The 24,388-nt window shown below is 34.7% G+C and overlaps 1 protein-coding gene and 1 non-coding gene across 2 annotated transcripts; one reads left to right on the forward strand and one right to left on the reverse strand.

The window, feature by feature from the left end:
• The first annotated feature begins 13,293 nt into the window (after positions 1 to 13,293).
• On the forward strand, positions 13,294 to 24,371 carry LOC141590021 (protein FAR1-RELATED SEQUENCE 1-like). Its single transcript, XM_074410637.1, has 5 exons — positions 13,294 to 13,692; positions 17,371 to 17,487; positions 21,973 to 22,149; positions 22,722 to 23,219; positions 24,267 to 24,371. Exons 1-5 carry the CDS (start codon positions 13,294 to 13,296, stop codon positions 24,369 to 24,371), a joined length of 1,296 nt encoding a protein of 431 aa, XP_074266738.1.
• LOC141593787 (small nucleolar RNA R71) lies at positions 16,265 to 16,371 on the reverse strand. The gene has a single exon (XR_012521851.1). It is a non-coding gene; the product is annotated as a small nucleolar RNA R71 (small nucleolar RNA).
• Positions 24,372 to 24,388: the final 17 nt, after the last annotated feature.

Here is a 24,388-nt window from a genome sequence, read left to right on the forward strand (position 1 = left end):
TTATTATATATATATATATATATATATATATATATATATATATATATATATATATATATATATATATATATAATATATATATATATATATATATATATATATATATATATATATATATATATATATATTGAAAAGATCAAATGAGTCCTCCTCTTACATTTGAGTCCATAAGTCCCATTATGGGCCATTGGATCTTGGAAATGGAGGGCTAAGATGAGAACCCAAAAATTAAGGTTAATACTCTAATTTTGCCATCTTCCTCTAATTTTCTCATTAACTACAATAATCCTCCTCATCTTTCATTCATCCATTCATTATCACATCTCCTTATTCTCTCTCTATATCTCACTTCTCCATATTCTCTCCAAAAACCAAGAAAAAAAAAACCCAAAAAACCAAACAAATAAAAAACCCAAAAATCCAAATAAATCATTTACTCATCTTTTCCTCATTCACCATCCACCTACCACCACCCACCTACCACCACAATGCCGCCAACCGCCACCGCCACCACCACCGCCACCGCCGCCGCCCGACGTCGTTTTTTTTTTTTTTTTAAAAAAAAAAAAACTTGATGTTTGGGTGTTCTTTTTTTTTTTTGGTGTTTTTTTTTTCTCCTTATATCGTCTTGCTATATAATATTGTTTTAAATTTGTGAGTTTTTTTAAATTTTAATCTTAGATCTACTAAAGTAGATCAATTTTCATTGACCCGTTTTTTTTTTTCATTTTCGTTTTGATCTTTAGTTTTTTTTTCAATTTTGATGTTTTGGTCTTTTTTTTTCGGTTATTGACATTCTTACAAATTATAGTGTGATTTTAGTACTAAATCTATTAGTTATGAAATCTCATTTTTTACTTTTTTCTTGTTGATATCACTTTGTTAATATCCGTTTTGTTATATATATTTGCCAATTTTCGTATTTAAAATTTTCTTTTGGTATTGTGTGATTTAGGATCTATTAAAATTACTTTATCGTTTAAAATTACACTTTTTTTCGTTAAAATTACACTTTTTTCCGTTAAAATTACACTTTTTTCCGTTAAAATTACACTTTTTTTGGGTTAAAATCACAGTTTTTTCCTTGTTAAAAATACACTTTTTCCGTTAAAATTACACTTTTGTGTGTTAAAATTACACTTTTTTTTTTCCGGTTAAAATTATAGTACTAAATCTATTAGTTATGAAATCTCATTTTTTACTTTTTTCTTGTTAATATCACTTTGTTAATATCCATCTTGTTATATATATTTGCCAAATTTCATATTTAAAATTTTCTTTTGGTATTGTGTGATTTAGGATCTATTAAAATTACTTTATCGGTTAAAATTACACTTTTTTCCGTTAAAATTACACTTTTTTCCGTTAAAATTACACTTTTTGATTAAAATTACACTTTTTTTTGTTAAAATCACAGTTTTTCTTTGTTAAAAGTACACTTTCTTCCGTTAAAATTACACTTTTTTCTGTTAAAATTACACTTTTTTCCTTTAAAATTACACTTGTCTTCATTAAAGTTACATTTATCTCTACTAAGGTTATCTTCTCCATGACTAAAGTTACGCTTTTGGACTAAAGTTAGAACAATTTGGAATGAAGTTACAGAAATTTGGACTAAAATTACACAAATTTGGACTAAAATTACACAATTTGGACTAAAGATACACAAATTTGGACAATAGTTATACATTTGGATTAAAATTACACTTTTATGGACTAAAATTACACTTATGTGGACTAAAATTACACTTTTGTAGACTAAATTTATACATTTGTGGATTAAAGTTACACATTTGTAGACTAAAATTACACTTTTTTGGACTAAAATTACACTTTTATGGACTAAAATTACACTTACGTGGACTAAAATTACGATTTTGTAGACTAAATTTATACATTTGTGAATTAAAGTTACACATTTGTAGACTAAAATTACACTTTTTTGGGTAAAATTACACTCATAAAATGATAAAAGATACACACACTATCAATTTACTAAGTTACACTTTAGTGGACAATGATTGGAATTGCACAATCTAAATGACTCAAAATAAATGAATTGTGTAACTTTAGTTCTAATTGTGTAATTTTACTCTAAATTTAGTTGTAAATAGTGTATTATTAGTTCAAAATTATTCGTAAATAGTGTATTTTCAATCCAAAAATGTATTTTTAGTACAAAATTGTATAATTTTAGTCAAATTTAGTTATACATATTGTATTCAATTTAGTCGTAAACTCCATTAGTTCGTCCAAATAGTCCAAATAGTCCAAATTAGTTAGTCCATATTGTCCAAAATGTCCAAATTAGTTATTCCATATTGTCCAAATTGTCCAAATTAGTTAGTCCAAATTGTCCAAATAGTCCAAATTAGTTAGTCCAACTTTAGTCCAAGAGTGTAACTTTAGTCATTAATAGAGATAAGTGTAATTTTAACAGGAAAAAGTGTAATTTTAACCGAAAAAAGTGTAATTTTAAAGTAGAAAGGTGTAATTTTAAAGGAAAAAAATGTAATTCCAACAAGAAAAGTGTAATTTTAAAGGAAAAAGTGTAAGAATCAAGAAAAAAAGTGTAATTCCAACAAGAAAAAGTGGAATTTTAATTTTAGGAAAAAAGTGTAATAACAAGAAAAAGTGTAATTTCAACAAGAAAAAGTGTAATTGTAATAAAAAAAAGTGTAATTTTAACAGGAAAAAGTGTAATTATAACAGAAATAAGGGTAATTTTAACCAAAAAAAAGTGTAATTTTAAAAAAAAAAAGTGTAATTATAACCAAAAAAAGTGTAATTGTAACAAAAAAAAGTGAAATTTTAACTAATATTAACAAGGCGAGATTTGTAAAAAACACAAGTAAACACGGAATTCAAATTAAAACCGAATCTGAAATTAAAAAAAAAAAAAGTGTAATTTTAACAGAAAAAAGTGTAATTTTAACAAAAAAAAGTGTATTTTTAACAAAAAAAAAGTGTAATTTTAACAGGAAAAAGTGTAACTTTAATGACGATAAGTGTAATTTTAACACAAAAAAGTGTAACTTTAATGTTCGAAGGGTGTGCAATTTTTTTTTAAAACACAAGATCTTTAATTTTAGCACAAAATAATATGTAATTACAAAAGTGAAAAAACCCAAATAAACACCAACCAAACTAGATCTAAAATAATAAAAAAATCAAAAAGAAAAAAACCGAAATAAACAAGATTTCAATGGTGGATGAGGTTTTAATAATAACAATGAAATAAACAATGAAATAAACAAGATCTAAACGGTTTTAATAATAACAATAAAAAAAACCGAAATAATATGCAATGAGATTTTAATAATAACAATGAAATAAACAAAATCAAAAACAAAATCAAAAAACGAAATCAAAACCAAATCTAAGAAAACTATAAGTGGCTATGTTTTCCGAAATAAACGAAATAAACTTATATCACAATCATCACCAAATCTATATAAGTGGCTATGTCTTCCGAAATTGAAATGCACATTCAGTGCCTTTGCATACAGCATACGCTTAGTACTCCACTATTCAACTTAAACATGGAGTACAAAACTACAAACTAATTAGATTAAACCACAAACCACCGACAAAACCACTTCCGAAATAAAACTACAAACCACCGACAAAACCACTTCCGAAATTGAAATGCACATTCAGTGGCTGAGGTGGTTCGGTGGTGGTGAGTGAGGAGAGGTCGACGGTGGGAGAGGACGTGTGGTGGAGGTGGTTGTCGGTGGTGTGCGTGAGGGTGAGTGGTGGTTGTGGTTGTCGGGGTGGTGAGGGTGAGTGGTGGTTTTTTGGTTTTTATTTTTTGTAGATCTATGAATTTTTTGGTTTTTTTTTCAGATTTTGTTTGTTTGGTTTTGTTAGATGAGAGAAAAAGGAGAGATTGTGAGATTTAGAGAGAGGGAATGAGTTTGTGATAATGAGGGATGAATGGATTAGTGAGTTCTTAATCGATGAGGAGCTAATTAGATTTAGATTGATTTGTGGCCATCCATTGAGATGTAATCTCATCCTTCATCCAAGAGCCCTTATAAAGACTTGGGCGACTAATAGATGTAAGAGACTTTGGTAGAACTTCACTCTATATATATATATATATATATATATATATATATATATATATATATATATATATATATATATATATATATATATATATATACTGTGTGAAGGATCCCAAGTGAGTCAGGGTTTTAAATGGAAATTCGTCCTATCATTATACACCGTCCGATCAAATACTGTTCAATGCGTCAGATTGCGACACGTCACACCGAGTATTTAAGGAAAAAAAATCAATCCGCCCTTTTCTGATTCTTTCTTCATTTCTCTATCTCAATCTCTTTCAGTAAAAACCTCCCCAATATTCTTCTTTCTTAGAAAATTTATGAAGAAGATTGATGAGTAAATTCAGCATCGTGATTCTTCGTCTGATTTGGAATCCAATGATTATAAACCTTCCGATTATTCGCTCAGATCCTAGTTGTTTATCATCCCTTTGGTCACCAATTTGTACAGTTCTCGCTTTCTCGGTGGTGGTAGATGTACGTGTCTCCTCTTTCGAAACTTTTGTTTCCTTTATTTTTTTGTCTTGAAGAATTTGTAATTGTTTACCTAGTTATTGTATTTCCGTCGATTATTCTAAAATTTATTTGTGTGTTGATTTTGTTCTTAATTGTTGATTTTTAGTTTAGATTTGCAAAATTAATTTGATTTTTAAGATGATATTTTCTTTCTTTTTCAATTGACATTTTCTCATATTTTTCTTAATTTGTTTTTTAGTTTAGATTTGCAAAATTAATTTATTATTGATTGCTGATTTAATTTGATAAGACAAGCTTGATTTATGATATTTTACCATGAAACATGTCAAATTTAAGTTTAGAATTTCTAGTTTCAAATGAAGTCTCAAGCAGGTTCATCTTCTCTACATGTTTTTCATTGTAATACGTATGTACTCTTATTGTAATACATATGCAGTGTTAATATAATAGGACTTTTATTGGAACTGAAATCTACTGCTCCATAAGACATTTTTTTTTGTCTCATATGGCATATTTTTGTTGTTGATAAGTTAGCTTGTGCAATGTAAGTGTTGATAATCGAATGATTCATAATCTGCTAACAATAATACTATGATCTAGTAATGGCGGAAACAATGTTACTATAAACGTATAACTATGTTATTATAATGAGTAATATGTGTTATTGTAATATGGAGTATTTTAAACTGAACAATTGTCAGCTGTGTCATGAAATTTGTGCTATGCTAAATTTATCGCCTTGTTTGATGTAATTATTTTACTCAAAAGTCAGCAATATTACTGCAACATTCTAACATTCTAAACAAAGAGCTTATTCACATTTAAAACGAAAGCAAAATAATCCATCAAAATCTAGCAGCAGGTGACTTTGCATACATAGTTGTGTTACAGGAGTACTTAGCCTGACTGTACAGTCTCTTTTAGATGGAATATATTTGATGAAAGCTACTATGTGCGGGATAAGTTCTATACAGATTGCAAAGAGTTGGTTGAACATTTCTTTCTTATGGTAGGATGTAAATTATGAGTGTTTAGTTTTAATCGGTTTTGAAAGCCAAGTAGCTCAAATGGTAGAGCATTGTGCAATGCACAAGATGTGGGTTCGACTCCCATGTTGGCCATTGAATAGAAGTGATACATTAAAGAGTAACTTGTGTTACTTTAAGAACAAACTAGTGTTACATTAAAGACTAACTTGTGTTACTTTAAGGACATTATACTCTTACATTAAAAACTAAAACTAACTAGAGTTACTTGCCTTGGCTTAAGGGAATTCATGTGCATCAGTTTCTTATCTCAACTAGAGCTTGGCTTTATGAAATTCATGTTTTCATCAATTTGTGTGACTTAATTAATTGTAAAATTTGAACCTTTGTTAGTCTTGTAAGAAGATACTAACAAAATGTGACATTTTATATAATTTTCTTTTCGATGTTAAGATCTGCTATTGGCTCATGGTTTTACTTTCACCTGATTCTTGTATGAGACCGTCTCCTATATGTGAGTATTTGACCAACACAAATTTGTATGAATCTTTGGACAGGTGATGTTGAACTTCTTAAAGGACTTTGAGGCCAAGTTTGGGATCAAAATTACTTTGTTAGAAATAACTGGGATTTACTAATGTTACAATAAAGACTAACTTGTGTTACTCTAAGGACAAATGAGTGTTTCAATAAAGACCAACTTGTGTTACTTTAAGGACATATTAGTGTTACATTAGAGACTAGCTAGTGGTACTTGGCTAACTAGTTTAGAATGCTGATATTGTGCTGCTGATCATTGTGAATGTTGCTCCTCTTCTTAACCAATCAACCTGCAAATAATAATGACTTGATAATCACACGCTTGAATCTAAAATGGCACAACCCGATCGATCTAATTCACCTAAATGCTAATATAACATAACTAACTCGCCGCACTTGATTCATTGTCAGTTCTCTACCTTTTGAACGCACATTGACATAATCACATTTACTCGTCTATGTAGGACTTGAACCCACAACTTGTGCAATGGCACAATGCTCTACCTTTTAAGCTAATAGACGTTGATTTGCCGCAATTGACTATTATACAACTAGTGTCACTTTAGTAATTACCTGGTGCAACACTGAATTTGACCTCCTTATTTTTGCACATAAAAAAAACATAGGAACTCCTAATGTTGTACAAGTAAAGCAACAACATTATGAACTTGTGCAAAACAATGCAAATTCTATGTTACAATAACATCTCATATATGTTACAATAACAATTATTCTATATTTCAATAACAATTATTATTCTGTGTACAATAACAGCTCATATATATTACAATAACAATTATTCTATGTTATAATAACAGTTATTCTATGTTACAATAACAGCTCATATATGATCAATAACAATTATTCTGAAATTCATGGCGTATTCTGAATATTTGAATTACCAGAATCACCTAGCTTAAACTACCAGCAAATCTTCACAAACTAGTAAACAATGTTAAGAAGATTAAAGTAACACCACTCTACAATCATTGTAACACGGTTACACTATTAGTATAACACAATTATACCATTAAAGTAACAAAGTTGAAAAGCACTCGTGCAATGCACCCAAGAATGCATCGATTTCGATAATGGAACAAGTAGTCAAGCAAACTTGTGTAGCTATTATACTCTTGTATAGTCCTTGTAAATCTTTATTCTAAAACCAGTACATATCCTTAAACTGCTCGATTGTTGTACTAAAACGATGAACAAAATTAGAGAAATATAATCTACATTCAACAAGATGAAACGAGTTATAAATTTTTGTTCTACTGAACAAGCAATAATTAGTCCTTCATTCAGTGAAAATAAAGAGACGGTTACTGATTTTAGAATATGCAGGTTAAGGAATATAAGCAGATTAAACACACATCAATTAATAATCAACTAGAACGAAGAATAATATCAAATACTTCCAAATGAGGTAAAATTGCCTTCGAAGAACAAATTCGATTTAAAAAATCGCTCACAAAGATAACGAACTCCGAAACGCTGAATTTCGGGTTTAATATTTAGGCGGATAGACTTGACACAAATTGAAATACAAAAATATTGTAGTACCTGTACAGCGGCTGTACGCATACTATTCTCGCTTTCTTCCTACTCAATTACGCCATCACTCTGGATAATTGTCCAGTTGAAATTAATTAAAAGTATACAACATAATTATCTATTACAAATCAATGCCATCAATTAAAATGCAATTAAGGTAGATCTTAGCCTAATTGTAGCGATATACCATTCATCTTGCCACAATAATTAAAAAATTATCAAATCAAGGATAGCGGTACTTGAAATCCTCATCAAATAAACAAAACAAAATTGGCAAAATAGAAATTAAAAAAATGACACACCTAAAATCTTGACTCTAAACATTGATAATAGCACCACAAACATTGCGGAAATACCGATGACGATCAATTAGAAGGAGCGAACATTTATTGTTGATGGCCATAGAACGCACGAAGTAGTGGAGATTAGGATAAGGAAAAATTGAAGAGAGAGAGAGAGAGAGAGTGTGAGTTGAGAGATCGTAAAAATAACAGAAACAAACTTAGGATAATTAAGTTATATACACGGTCTTGAAATTACATAATTACCCCTTATTAACACGCACTATCCGTACCGTATGATCTCATTCATTTGACGGTTCAGATTGGTAGGACGGACTTACCCTAAGAAGCTAGACTCTCATGATCCTAACTCTATATATATATATATATATATATATATAGAGAGAGAGAGAGAGAGGCATATATAGAGAGAGAGGCAAGATCCGGTGAGTTTGACACTTTTCGTGAGTTTCCCCCGCATATATAATCAAATGAGTTGACAAAACCCAATTATCAAAAATTGAGCCGTCATAATCTGCCCAGCGCTTTTTCTCTCTTTCTCCCCCTTTCTCTCTCTACTGATAAAACACTCTGTTTCATCAAAAACCACGCGAATTTTTTCATCGAGTTCTTCAAATTTTGATCAACAAATTTGATCAAGAAATTCATCAGTTCTTCAAAATTTGATCAACAATTCGTTCATTATTTTGATTCTTTCAATTAAAACTATCAATTTGTTCATCAATTTTTCGAAATTTGATCCACAATTCTCCGAAAACCCTAATTCTTCAAATTCGACTGAAGGTATTGATATTTCTTCCCGATTTCTGATTTAATAATCGAATAATTTCAGTAATTGAATCAAATAACAAATTCTGCCTTAATTTACGTGTTTTTCCAATAAAATTCAGCTTCAACGATGTTGAATTCAGACGATCAAACGCTTACTATGATTGATAATAATGCTGATAATCAAAAAACGATGAATTCAGGTATAAATTTGTGACATAATGCTGATATAAAAACTGTTGTTATTACGTTGATAAGTTTTTTGTTCAAATTACTGATTGCATGTAAGTTGTTTTCATATTGTTTTCATAACAGTAATTGCATGTAAAGTTTAACAGTAATTGCATGTAGGTTTTCATTCATGATATCATTCTGATGTGAATACGGTGCGAAGCTTCAAATAAAAATTCTACCGGAAAATACCGTATCACGAAATGCAAAAAAAAAAAAAAAAAAAAAAACGGAGGGGAGCTTGAGGCACACGGTCAAGTGTGGGAAAAGGAGAAGAAAAAGATCAATGCACCTCCATTTAATCCTTTCCTAGTTAATTGTATTCTCTTCTAGTTTTTGTTGTAGTTTAATTTTTCCATAAGCATTTAAAATAAATTGTAGAAAAACTAGGATAGAATAAATTAGCCTTGGAATTATGGTTCAAAGAAGGCATTAAAGCCCTCTTGGTGAACCGTGTAGGGAGGCTATATAAGGCCTCGTTGGTGAGTTTTATTTTTTCATATGTTGTTTTATAAAAATCGAGTTAATTCTCAAAATCTTGTCTTGGTTATTTGTGTCGTTACACAAGTACTTTGGCTCAAGAGGTCGAAACGCGATTTCGCACCTTGCTTAAACAAAGGACGTGATCCCAAGTTTAAGTCGAGTTGTTTGACGAGCATCAAACAATTCAAATATTGGCGTGGTTATAGGTCTAACCGCGACAAATATCCTTTCTTTTCCCCTTATTTCCAATTCTCTAAAAAAATACAAAATTTACAATGTCAAGTCAAAATCACGAGATTCCCGCTTCCGCAAAATTCACATCAAATGTGGTATCAGAGCTTCGGCTCTCGGATATCTTGAGCATAGAAGATCCTGTGGAATGCGATTCTCTTTTCAACCAACCATCTCTCGATCTTTCACTACCACCTATCTACGACATATACAACGATGAGGACGGACTTCATTGGTCGGAGCTCCAACGTGAGATAGGAGAGCAATATGATGCTTGGTGCGAACATGGCCCCAACAACCGCAACGATATGGGTTTAATCGGCCCAACCATTGATGAATTCGGACCCGTCACACGCGACGACCAAGGCTGCCACGGGAATGGTCTAATCCCTAATGTCGACTTTGGTGACAAGCAATTTTTGCCGGAGCCACCGCAAGACAACGGCCGTGACCCCGAGCCACCGGCGGGTCACGCACCACCCAACCAGCCCACCATCGACGTGACCGTTCAAGATGACGGATTCCCTTTGCCATCCCGAGTGGAGACTTGCCGTGGTGGATGGCTCACGACGCAAGTAGAGGAGCCAACTAAGATTGCAAGCATGTATCGATTTGAAGCAAAGGGACAAGGAAGCCTTAAGTTCATTCTTAGGCGAGTTCGGACTAATGATCCACCAACAAAGGGCGGGACTCCAAGGGCCATGGAGAGAAAAATCGAGGAGCCCGATTGGATAGGTTTGAACCCTTATGTTAGGAGGAGCGGGAGTAAGACAATAGCAACTCAAGGAACCTTGGAAAGACAAGTCGAGGAGACCGATTGGATTGGTTTAAATCCGTATGCTAGAAGGGGCCGAGGCAAGGCAATAGCACCGTGGATAAAGGAATCAATTGGAAGCAACAAAATTGAATCAGCGAGAGGGCAAAGCACGGCCGCCTCAAGGATCGCAGTTAAGGCATTACACCCACGACTTCCTAAACGTTTTAAAAATACAATTCGAAAAAGGAAGCGACGAAGAATTGGGAGCCATGAAGAATCGGGACGATTCTTCTAAAAGAAGGAGGAATTGATGTGAATACGGTGCGAAGCTTCAAATAAAAATTCTACCGGAAAATACCGTATCACGAAATGCAAAAAAAAAAAAAAAAAAAAAAAACGGAGGGGAGCTTGAGGCACACGGTCAAGTGTGGGAAAAGGAGAAGAAAAAGATCAATGCACCTCCATTTAATCCTTTCCTAGTTAATTGTATTCTCTTCTAGTTTTTGTTGTAGTTTAATTTTTCCATAAGCATTTAAAATAAATTGTAGAAAAACTAGGATAGAATAAATTAGCCTTGGAATTATGGTTCAAAGAAGGCATTAAAGCCCTCTTGGTGAACCGTGTAGGGAGGCTATATACGGCCTAGTTGGTGAGTTTTATTTTTTTCATATGTTGTTTTATAAAAATCGAGTTAATTCTCAAAATCTTGTCTTGGTTATTTGTGTCGTTACACAAGTACTTTGGCTCAAGAGGTCGAAACGCGATTTCGCACCTTGCTTAAACAAAGGACGTGATCCCAAGTTTAAGTCGAGTTGTTTGACGAGCATCAAACAATTCAAATATTGGCGTGGTTATAGGTAGACCTGGCAAACAGATCGGGTCGTGTCGGGTTCGTGTTCGTGTCACATGTAAACGGGTCACAAACCCTTCAACCCAAACCCGACCCGTTTAAATCTCGTGTCGTGTTCGTGTCGACCCACTTACATAAATGGGTCATCAAGCCTCAACCCTAACCCGCTAATATCGTGTCGGGTTCGGGTCGTGTTTTCGTATCATGCCAATATTTGGAAAGTTTTAACTATATTTATGTGATGAAAGATAAAAAAAATTAGGATTAATTTATTAAACAGGTCATTCGTGTCGGGTTCGTGTTTAGAGAGCTCAACCCAAACCCGACCCAATTAAATATCGTGTCGTGTTCGTGTCAACCCATTTACATAAATGGGTCATTGAGCCTCAACCCAAACCTGTTAATTTCGTGTCGGGTTCGTGTCGTGTTTTCGTGTCGTGTCATTATTTGCCAGCTCTAGTTATAGGTCTAACCGCGACAAATATCCTTTCTTTTCCCCTTATTTCCAATTCTCTAAAAAAATACAAAATTTACAATGTCAAGTCAAAATCACGAGATTCCCGCTTCCGCAAAACTCACATCACATTCAATATCTAGTATTTGAATAATTGGATTACAATAATACAATAACTGCCTTACAGTATTAAAATAGCTTTGTTATTACATTAAAATAACTGTGTGTGCATTGTGGTGGACTAGGCTACCAATTCCACTAAAACCCTCCCCCCCCCCCCGATAGAATAATTGCATTTGTATAATACAATAACTGCATTATAACGTTAAAATAACTGCTGTAGCAGAGGTTGTATTGTTTTGTTTTGTATAGAATCTAAGATATTGAAATTAATAATACCATAACAATTCTTCTGTTTTAATGTTTCCAGGCATTGAAATTAATACTACCAATGCAACAACTTTTTCTACACCTACTGTTGCGTCTGAAACAGGAAAAAATACTATCCATAATCTGGGATTGAGATATACTCCAGGTGGCAGTGAGGAGTGGAATAGGATGGTAGAAAATGGTTTCAAACCTGCTCTGGGATTAATGTTTGTAAAGCTGGAGGAGGCAATAGAGTTTTACAATTTATATCTTTGTGGCTTGTTGTTTCATACCAAGAAAGTACACACAAACAAGATTCCGTGATGGTTTGATAGACAAAAAAATCAATGGTGATGCAACAATGGACATGGATTCAAAGAGGATCGCAAAAAACTCAAACTGTTGTTGAATTTGAAAACACAGAAGAGAAAAAGAAGAGGAAAAGGTCTGTAGAGCCAAAGAAAACAAAAATAACAAGATTTGGTTGCAACACAAAAATACGGTTTTGTGCTGTATTCAATGACCTTAAGGAGCTAATAGGGTATGCTATTAATACGTTTTATGAAGGTCATAATCACAAACTCTGCTCACTCAAAGAACGGGAATTCGGAAAAACGTAAGAACACTTAACCTTTACATGAAGCGGACAATTGTTAACAATTGTAAACTCAACATCGGGGCTACCAAGACTTTTAGAATTTCGCCGAACAATCAAATGGGTATGCAAACATTGGTGCATCTCTCACGGAATTCAAGAACTTCAAAAGAAATATTAAATGTTATATAGGTGAGAAGGATCGACATGATTCTCGATTATTTAAAGGCACTTTCTGAATCACAAGATGGCTTTTACTATGCTTACCAAGTTGATGAGGATAATTGTTTGGCTAAAATCTTTTGGGCAGATGCACAAGCAAGAATGAATTATTCTTTGTTTGAGGACACCATCACCTTTGATCCTACTTACGGTACTAACAAGTACCACATGGCCTTCACCCCATTCACTGGTGTTGACAACCACAAAAAATCAGTGACTTTTGCTGCCGCACTTGTCGATCATGAGAACGATGGGTCATTCATTTGGGTGTTTAAGAAGTTCCTTGATTGTATGGGCAACAAGGAACCTCAATGCATTCTTACCGATCAAGATCCAAGCAATTAAACTCGGGGTGCGTTACGTATTCAAGCAAGCAAGACATCGTTCGCATGTGGCATATAATGAAAAAACTTACCGATAAAGTTGAGTCACGGATTTGTAAGGAGACTGACTTTGTTGAGCGGATATGCGGAGTTGTTTGGGATACTGACTTGGAACCCATTGAGTTTGAAGAAAAATGGACTCAAGTGATTAATGACTTTGAGTTGAATGATAATACTTGGTTGACATACATGTATGGCAAAAGGCACAAATGGATACCTGCTTACTTTAGGGATTTGCCTTTAGGCTGCCTTTTGAAGACTACACAAAGATCAGAGAGTCAAAACAGTTATTTCAAAAGATTTGAGAGCATAGATGGCACACTTGTAGAATTTTGGTTGCGTTTTCAGAGTGCAATGGAACAACAACGCTATAATCACAGATTTCTTGATGCTGCAAGTGACAGCACATTGCCACGGGTTTCTTCTAAGACAATGATTGAAAAACATTGATAAGTGCATATTTTATATACTTGTACCCCTCATTTTAGCTCGGTTTCTATTGTTCGTCATACTTTAATTAGTATATATTTGAGCTAATCTTGTGTTCTAGGTGTATTGTTGTGTTTGTTACGGTTTTGTAGGAATCTAAGCATTTAGAGGCTTTTTCCTACCATTTTATTCACCAAGTTCACTAAGCTAAACAAGGCCTAACATTGAACTAGCATGGGAGTGTTTGGATGGGTGTTTGCATGAAGATTTGTTGGATTGAAGTGAGAATTGCAAATGTTGCCAACAATCAAAGTCAAGCCCAACTTCAAAGTCCAAGTCAAGGTGGAAAAGATAGGATTCCAAGCTACCTAGGATGCCAAGAATTAAGGGGGTGTTTGGTTGGCTCTCTTGGAATGGATTGGAATGGATTTGCTCCATTCCAATGTTTGGTTGGAGTGTTTTGGAATGGAGTTAGATACCCAATGGATTCTAACTCCATTCCAACCCCCTAGAATCCCATACCCAACTTCCCCCCTTGGTATCTAACTCCATTCCTCCCTTCTACAATTTGAGATGAACCAAACAAGTTTATAAAGGAATGGATTTAGAACCCCATACCATTATGGGTTCATATTCCAATCCATTCCATTCCATGCTATTGAACCAAACGCCCCCTAAGGTCTTAACCGGGTGATTAATCGCACAATTAATCACCAACATTGGATACCATTTGCAATTAAGAGAGGAATTAAGAGAAATAACACGGAGACACACGACCCCGATCGGGGCCATGCAACCCCGATCGGGGCCATAGTCATCTTCAATGCTTACGTTTTGCTTTCCTCTCCTATAAATAGGAGAGGTATTCCGAAGCTTTGGGGATCGAATCTTTACGTCCCATTTCCATCTTAGAATAGCCTCAAGCTTTATAATTCTCTCATTAGTTTTCATATTTTGTTTTCAATATTGTTAAGCATTTGGTTCTTAAACATTTGGTTATTTTATACATTCAAGCATTTGGTTACAATTTGTTCGTCTATACAAGTTATTCTCTATTAAGGTATTCTTATTTCTAGTTTGCAATTTACATTACTAATTTAGTTACCACATAGTTTACAATTAAGTACTTCATTTTACATTAGCATTATTCCTTTTACATGTTATATTATCAAATCCATATAAATCATACAACCATGTTTAGCATTTCTTATAATTTAGTTTGCAATTTACATTTTAGTATGAGTAGCTAATTCTCTTGGTCTAAGGGCTAGGGGAGCCATGCAATAATCAAATATGTAACATGATAAAATAAGTTAATAATAATATTGTTCATATTGCTTCTATCACATGCTTGTGCCACAATGTTTAATCTTTGTTTGGGGCCCTATTCAATTGATTAAGTTTGTTTATTCGTTCTATAAGTCGAGAGGCACGGAATTGAATTAGACTAAGCATGCATAGTAGGACGACCTAGTCATGGACGAGAGTTTCTCTAGGACCCGGTCTATGGTTGATGCTAATATCGTAAGATGGGTATCTTTAAGCCTAAGCAATTGACAATGTTATTAGTACCGAGTTTATCATGTTCATATGTTTACTTTTGCATGTGTGACCCGAACCCCTTAGACTCTCTTTTATTATATATTTTACATCATAATTCTTATTAATCATCAATCAACCAAACCAAACCAAATCGTAATCGACCTTGATAAGAATCTACCCATAGCAATTCACGAAGTAATTCCCGTTTCCTTGTGGTTCGACCCCTATTACTACATTAATTTGTGTTTAGGGAATTTTATCTTTGCATAGGTACGCGATAAGCCTATCAAATTTTGGCGCCGTTGCCGGGGAAACGGTTTTATTGCATTGTGAATTGTCGATTTTTATCTTGCTTTTCTTTGTCTTGGGGAACACTTGTTCCTTGAGACCGTTACTTATCATTTTCCTAGAAATTGTTGTCTTATGCCCAGGTCCTCTCGTAGTGGAGAATTGCTTTCACCGGATTCCGAGCCCGAGAAAACCTTTAGGAGAAGACGACGTTTCTGGAAAGAAGTTAAAGAAGCCACCTCACCCGTACAAGTTGAAAGTGCTAGAAAGTCTTTACTTAGACGATCTAGAGGCCCTTGAAGAGGAGGAGGTTTCAAGTTCATCATCTCCACCACCATCACCATCTACTACCAAAAAGATGGTGAAACTTTCCGATCATTCAAAGCCCACCGCGGCCATGCTTCCGGCCGGAATCACCACCACTCAAATCACCGCGCCGGAATTCGAGATCAAACCGGCTTTCATTAGCCTTGTGGAGAGGAAGCAATTTGGAGGAAGTCCTTTGGAGGATCCCAATTTGCATGTGCAAAACTTTTGTGACTATTGCTCCATGATCCGTCAAACGGGCGTCACCCAAGCCCAAATAAGGGAAATACTTTTCCCTTTCTCTTTGAAGGACAAGGCCAAGCTTTGGATCAATAGCCTTGACCGCACCGCCATGGGAATCACCAATTGGGAGACATTGGCTCTTGCTTTTTACCAAAAGTTTTTTCCACCGGAGAAAACTCAAACTTTGAGGAGCCAAATCACCGGATTCCGTCAACAAGCTCTTGAGAGCTTATATGAGGCTTGGGAGAGGTACAAAGAGCTTCAAAGGCAATGCCCACATCATGGGCTAGATGATTGGTTTCTAGCAATAACATTCTACAATGGATGTTGTGCCGAGTCCCGAAGGATTCTTGATTCCGCCAACAATGGGCGGTTTGATCAAATTGACACCGATCTTGCTCATGCCACGATCGAATCTATGGCGGTCCATGATGCCCAATATGTCAATTCCCGAGTTGTGCCACCTAAAGGTAAAGAAGAATCCTCCACCAACTCCGTTTTGCTAGCTCAAATTGCCTTGCTTCAACAACAATTGGCGGAAAAAGATGCTAAAGATTCCATCCAACAACTCAATGTTGTATCTTCAACAAGCCAAATCATTGTTTGTGACGGTTGTGGAGGTGCGGGTCATTATGCCGCTCATTGCCGAGCCCCCATTGAAGAGGTAAATGCTTTTCAAGCTTTAAGACAAAGTTTATATCCACCGGGTACATTTTCCAACACTTATAACCCAAATACAAAATTTCACCCGAACTTGTCTTACAATAGCAACAATGTGCTTAACCCTCAACCCCCACCACAACAAAATGCCTATGTCCCTCAACAACAAAAGTATATCCCTCCACCGGGTTATCAAAATCAACAAAGGCCCCCACAAAACAATTTCCAACAAAATCCACCACAAAATGGCCAACAAAACAATCAAGGAGTTGGTAAGCTCGAGGGCATGATAATCCAAATGCAAAGGGAATTATTGGCTCAAATTCAAAAGAATGATCAAGCTCATAGTGCCGCGGTCAAGATGTTGGAACAACAAGTGGCTCAACTAGCCGCTCTAGCTCTCAAAGGAAGAATGGTCAACTACCTCCCCAAGGTGAGCAACCACATGAAACCGTTAATTCTATTTCCTTGAGAAGTGGTTCAAGCTATGATGGGCCATCCATGACTTTGGATGAAGAGGTGGTTGTTAAAAAAGCTAAGCTTGGGGGAAATGACAAAAGGAAGGCTGGTGAAGAGCCTATTGTTAAAGATCGTGTGCCATTTCCTCACCGGTTGTTGATGCTAAAGAGGAAGAGCAAGCTTGATGCCAAGAATGTTGAGTCTCCTATGCCCAAAGAAAGTGATGAGGTAATTGTTGAAGAAGTTTCTCCTAATGCTAAGGAGAGTGATGCCGTTCCAACAAAGGTGAGTATTCCCAATGAGAATGAGAAAGATGTGGAGGATGCTCCTCCCAAAGAAGTTGTTCAAGTACCATTTCCCCATCTTCTAGCAAAGCACAAGGAGGAAGGTAAGTTTGCTAAATTTTTGGAAGTTTGTAAGAATTTGCAAGTCACCATCCCGTTTATGGAATTGATTACCCAAGTCCCTTCTTATGCAAAGTTTATGAAGGAAATCCTCTCAAAGAAGCGATCCTTCAATGAGGTTGAGACCATTGCTTTCACCGAAGAGTGTAGTGCACTCTTACAAAACAAGTCTCCCCCGAAACTTAAGGACCCCGGTAGCTATTCTATTCCTTGCACTATAGGCAAATATACCATTGATAAGGCCCTTTGCGACCTAGGTGCTAGTGTAAGTGTCATGCCCTACTCCCTTTGTGAAAAACTTAACATGGGTGCTTTAAAATGCACAAGTATTACATTGCAAATGGCGGACCGTTCTTTAAAGCGACCCCTAGGTGTCTTAGAAGATGTTCCCGTCAAAGTTGGCAAGTTTTTCATACCCGTTGACTTCCTCATACTTGACATGGCCGAGGATTCACAAACCCCAATTATATTGGGTAGGCCATTTTTACGCACCGCGGGTGCGTTAATTGATGTGAAAAATGGGAGGTTGACGTTGGAAGTGGGTGATGACCGGGTTTCCTTTAGCAAAAACAACACCATTAGAAGCCCAATGTTACAAAAGTCTTGTTATTTACTTAGCACTGTGGACTCTTCTTATGCCTCTACTACGCTTGGATCCTTACTAATGGATCCGTTGGAGGACGAAATGGGTGTTGTTTGTTTTGTAGGTGACAAGGGCACTAATGCTAAGAGTGTCAAAAAGAAGAAAGGAAAATTTTATTTGAAAAATTTCAAATGGTTGCGGAATGCTAAAGGAGCTATGACATGGAGCTTGGTTGGTGGCAAGCTCAATGACAAAACTTGAATCAAATAGCTTCTTACGTCGTGCGGGACGTTAAACCAGCGCTTCTTGGGAGGCAACCCAAGCTTTTTATTGCTTTTGTTTATTTTTGTTTTTAATTTTCTGCATTTTATTGTTTTTGTAGATTAGTAATAAAATGTTCGACTTGATGGTGTTTCTTTTTGTGATTTTTAGGTGAAAATGAAGGAAGAAGAATTAGAAGTGAATATTGCACGCAGCCCCATGCCAGAACCCCGTTCGGGGACGTGGTTTTCGAAAAACGAGAAGGAGTTAAAACAAATGCGGAAAAGAGTCAAAATCTGAAGAGGAGGTCAACCCCGATCGGGATCGGGGTTGGGTGGCCCCGATCGGGGTCATGGTTCTGTGACTTCTTGGCCTTTGTTCTATACGGGTAAAAAAAAGGGGTGGATTTCTTTCTATCATTCACACATACCCGACGGTACTCATTTCCTCCTTTCTCCCTCGTTTCTTCGCATTCCTTTACTAAAGTCATAAAGAAACATCTACATCCCCCCGAATTCATGCTAGCTTGGGGGAGATTAGCAAGTCGAGTAAGTTTTAATTGCTTTGCATTTTAGTTTAGATCTTGCATCCCATTAAACATAACCTCTAGTCCTTCCTGTTTTGTGCTTTGAGCCATTTTTATGGTTTGATTGGGTGTTTTGGATGGTTGGCACATTGAGGACAATGTGATGTTTAGCTTGGGGGGAGATATTGCATTTGCATATAGTATAGTTTGCATGTAGTGTAGAAATTTTGAAAATTTTTGGGAGAAATTAAATTTTTGGGAGAAATTTTTGCTTTATGCTTGCTTGTAGCCTACTTTCCTCTTTGCTTATCCTAAAAATGGCTTGTTGCTAATGATTTATTCTTTCATGTTGGGATATTAGCTACATGGGGATGTCTTGACATAGTAGGTGGGAGATGGAGAATGAACCAAATAGGCTTGATCTTGACTATTGGCAAGCTACAAGATGGTAAGGTAGAGCCTCTCTTTGACCGATGCATCCATATCCGGTCTCTCTTAGGTGAGTGTAGGTCTCCTTACGATGTGTGTTACATCAAAACGCACAAGTATGGTCTTCATGTCATCTCTTGGTAAGCATGCATTCATTTGTTATAGCATTTTGGAGCCATTCACATGAATATAATTGCCTTTTTGACCCCTTTCATAAACATTTTCCCTAGCTACATTATAACTTGCCTACCCTTGTTGAGCTAGTAGCTTTGTTTGGTTTTGTTTGGGTGCTCAATTGGGATTTGTTTCAAAGTTTGAATATCATGTGAGCTTGGTCTTAATGCTCAAGAAAAAAAAAAGAGAAATGAAAAAGTTGAAGTGATGAAATTGGAAAATGAAAGAAAAATGAAAAAATGAAGATGGAAAAAAATGAAGAAATGAGAAAAAGCATGAAAATGAAAAAAAGAAGTATGCATTGAAAAAAAAGAGAAGAAGAAAAGATGTGAGAAATTCTCAAGCATTATTCATATATTTTGGAGGATTTTCTCATGGTTTGAATTGCAAAATTGGGTTGGAATTGGGATTGAGCATCCTTACATTTGGTAGTTGCTAGCTTGACTTAGCTCCACATTACCATAATTCGTTTATTCCCCCTTCTTACCCATGTTTATTTGCCTTCTTCCTACTCATTTGGCTTCTCTATCATGCTTACATTTGAGTGTTTTGGCTTACTAGTTTTGACGTGTTTACCATATTAGATTGCGGGCACATTATTATAAGTTGAGGATAGTTGAGTGTTTATTCACAAAATTGTCCTTTCACATAAAAAGAGTTTTGAGTGCCCCGTGAGAGTCCATAAGTCAAAAGATCATGCAAGAGCTCAAAGGTTCATTCAAAGTTTCCTATGCTACGCCGTCATGTAAATCTCAACCATGCTTTGCTCTATTCCTTGCCCATGTTGTTTCGGGTTTCTAAATCATTATGCTTAGCTTGTTTAGGATATTGCATTTGATGGGATTTGGTTTCTTGCTTGAGGACAAGCAAGGGTTTAGCTTGGGGGAGTTTGATAAGTGCATATTTTATATACTTGTACCCCTCATTTTAGCTCGGTTTCTATTGTTCGTCATACTTTAATTAGTATATATTTGAGCTAATCTTGTGATCTAGGTGTATTGTTGTGTTTGTTACGGTTTTGTAGGAATCTAAGCATTTAGAGGCTTTTTCCTACCATTTTATTCACCAAGTTCACTAAGCTAAACAAGGCCTAACATTGGACTAGCATGGGAGTGTTTGGATGGGTGTTTGCATGAAGATTTGTTGGATTGAAGTGAGAATTGCAAATGTTGCCAACAATCAAAGTCAAGCCCAACTTCAAAGTCCAAGTCAAGGTGGAAAAGATAGGATTCCAAGCTACCTAGGATGCCAAGAATTAAGGTCTTAACCGGGTGATTAATCGCACAATTAATCACCAACATTGAATACCATTTGCAATTAAGAGAGGAATTAAGAGAAATAACACGGAGACACACGACCCCGATCGGGGCCATGCAACCCCGATCGGGGCCATAGTCATCTTCAATGCTTACGTTTTGCTTTCCTCTCCTATAAATAGGAGAGGTATTCCGAAGCTTTGGGGATCGAATCTTTACGTCCCATTTCCATCTTAGAATAGCCTCAAGCTTTATAATTCTCTCATTAGTTTTCATATTTTGTTTTCAATATTGTTAAGCATTTGGTTCTTAAACATTTGGTTATTTTATACATTCAAGCATTTGGTTACAATTTGTTCTTCTATACAAGTTATTCTCTATTAAGGTATTCTTATTTCTAGTTTGCTATTTACATTACTAATTTAGTTACCACATAGTTTACAATTAAGTACTTCATTTTACATTAGCATTATTCCTTTTACATGTTATATTATCAAATCCATATAAATCATACAACCATGTTTAGCATTTCTTATAATTTAGTTTGCAATTTACATTTTAGTATGAGTAGCTAATTCTCTTGGTCTAAGGGCTAGGGGAGCCATGCAATAATCAAATATGTAACATGATAAAATAAGTTAATAATAATATTGTTCATATTGCTTCTATCACATGCTTGTGCCACAATGTTTAATCTTTGTTTGGGGCCCTATTCAATTGATTAAGTTTGTTTATTCGTTCTATAAGTCGAGAGGCACGGAATTGAATTAGACTAAGCATGCATAGTAGGACGACCTAGTCATGGACGAGAGTTTCTCTAGGACCCGGTCTATGGTTGATGCTAATATCGTAAGATGGGTATCTTTAAGCCTAAGCAATTGACAATGTTATTAGTACCGAGTTTATCATGTTCATATGTTTACTTTTGCATGTGTGACCCGAACCCCTTAGACTCTCTTTTATTATATATTTTACATCATAATTCTTATTAATCATCAATCAACCAAACCAAACCAAATCGTAATCGACCTTGATAAGAATCTACCCATAGCAATTCACGAAGTAATTCCCGTTTCCTTGTGGTTCGACCCCTATTACTACATTAATTTGTGTTTAGGGAATTTTATCTTTGCATAGGTACGCGATAAGCCTATCAAACATGCATCTAAAATCTACACACATACTGTTTTCTATGAGTTCCAAGAGCAAGTGCAAATGGCTCCCTGTTCGTGTGCCGTTAGGGGGTTTTCTGAGCAAGGAAACATGCACATTATAAATGTTGAAGATGCCTACAAGAAGCATAGAATATTTCAGGTTATTCAATTTTATAAACATAATTGTCTTTTTACTTTAACATACAATAACTGTGATAAAAGAATACAATAACCGTGTTTTACCATTAAAAAAATCATGTGAAAACTATACAATAATCACAATTATGCTTTACAATAATTGATGTTGAGTTTATTTGCAATTGTTCTGATTTTTTTCCATAAATATATTAATTTGATAATGCTTTACAGTAATTGATAATGCTTTACACTTGCCAATTTGTTACAATAATCAAGGATATGCTTTAAAATAATTGGAGAAGAGCTTTACAATAATCAGATACATGAGAGCTTTAAAATAATCAGAGGTATGCTTTACAATAATTGGGCAAACGCTTTACAATAATCAGCTACATGAAAAGCTTTAAAATAATTGCATTTGATCATTTGAATAAATTAATAATCATGTGAAAACTACTTTGTAACATTATATTAAACATAAAAAACCTGAAGGACTTCTACCTTGGTGTTAATTGTTAGTCTGCATAAAATAATTCATGTTGAACTATATAATAACTATGATTGCCTTTTAAAATAACTACACTGTGCATGCAGGTTGCTCACAATAACGAATCAAAGGAAACAACATGTACGTGCAAGATGTTTGAGAGGAAAGGAATCCTTTGTAAACACATTATATGGATTATATCAGGAAAAGGACTGCAAAGTATACCGGAGCAGTACATCGAAACTAGATGGACGAAGAAATCATATAGAAAGCCTTTGTATGGACTGGATGGAAAGTTATTGCAAGACTACGATCCCACTGATTTGAGAAAATTGGAATTATCAAGGGTATGGTCAGAGTTTTATGCAACAATAAGTGTTCTTAACTCGATGCCTGATAATCAAATCAAGGAGCTAAGTTTGATGCTTTTACAATTCCGAGAGAAAATAAATCCAACCAAAGAGAGCTTGACAAAGGATCAAGAACTGGAAATGCTCTTAGGTTGTTCAGCAAAATCAAATATTACTGTTCTTCCACCCAAGATTGCAAAAAACAAAGGAAGCGGCATGAGAATGAAATCAAACAAGGATAAGGCAATTGAGAAGGCGAGCAAACCGAAGAGGCTATGTAATAACTGCAAACAAATGGGACACCATGACAAGAGAAACTGTCCAAATCCGTTTGTTGAGCATGCTTTGGAGGAAGAAGATGAAGAGGAAAATGAAATGGAGGATGAAGATGAAGAAGAAGAATGAAAAATGCATTACGCTTTAAAATAATCAAGATTACGTTTTAAAATAATCCATATTATGCTTTACAAATAACCGCAAGATTGCAAAATAATTGTGTTAGACTTTTTTACAAGTAATCAGGGGTATACTTTACAATAAGTGTGTTAGACTTTTACAATAATCAAAGTTATGCTTTACATTAATTGATGTTGAATTTTTTTGCAATTGTTCTGATTTTGTTCATTTAATAATACCTTGCGCTATTACAATAATCATGTGAAAACTATACAATAATCACAATTATGCTTTACAATAATTGATGTTGAGGTTATTTGCAATTGTTCTGATTTTTTTCCATAAATATATTAATTTGATAATGCTTCTGAAGTAATTGATAATGCTTTGCGCTTGCCAATTTGTTACAATAATCAAGGATATGCTTTAAAATAATTTGGGAAGAGCTTTACAATAATCAGATACATGAGAGCTTTAAAATAATCAGAGGTATGCTTTAAAATAATTGGGCAAACGCTTTACAATAATCAGCTACATGAAAGCTTTAAAATAATTGCATTTGATCATTTGAATAACTGAATAATCATGTGAAAACTATACAATAATCACAATTGTGCTTTATAATAATTGATGCTGAGTTTATACGCAATCGTTCGACTTTTTCCATAAATATATTAATTTGATAATGCTTTTTGTAATTGATGATGCTTTGCACTTGCCAATTTGTTACAATAATCAAAGATATGCTTTAAAATAATTGGGGAGGAGCTTTACAATAATCAGATGCATGAGAGCTTTAAAATAATCAGAGGTATGCTTTAAAATAATTGGGCAAACGCTTTACAATAATCAGCTACATGAAAGCTGATAGAATAATTGCATTTGATCATTGGAATAACTGTCTAGAGATATTACAATAACAGCTTAAAGTCATTGCAAAACACTAACTTGTTCAGTCAATCAATGACAGCTACATCAAATTTGTTCAAACAATCAATAACAGCTATCTAAACAGTAGATTATCGAAC

Source organism: Silene latifolia, chromosome 7 (assembly GCF_048544455.1).
Source record: "Silene latifolia isolate original U9 population chromosome 7, ASM4854445v1, whole genome shotgun sequence".
NCBI classification, from domain to species: Eukaryota; Viridiplantae; Streptophyta; class Magnoliopsida; order Caryophyllales; family Caryophyllaceae; genus Silene; species Silene latifolia.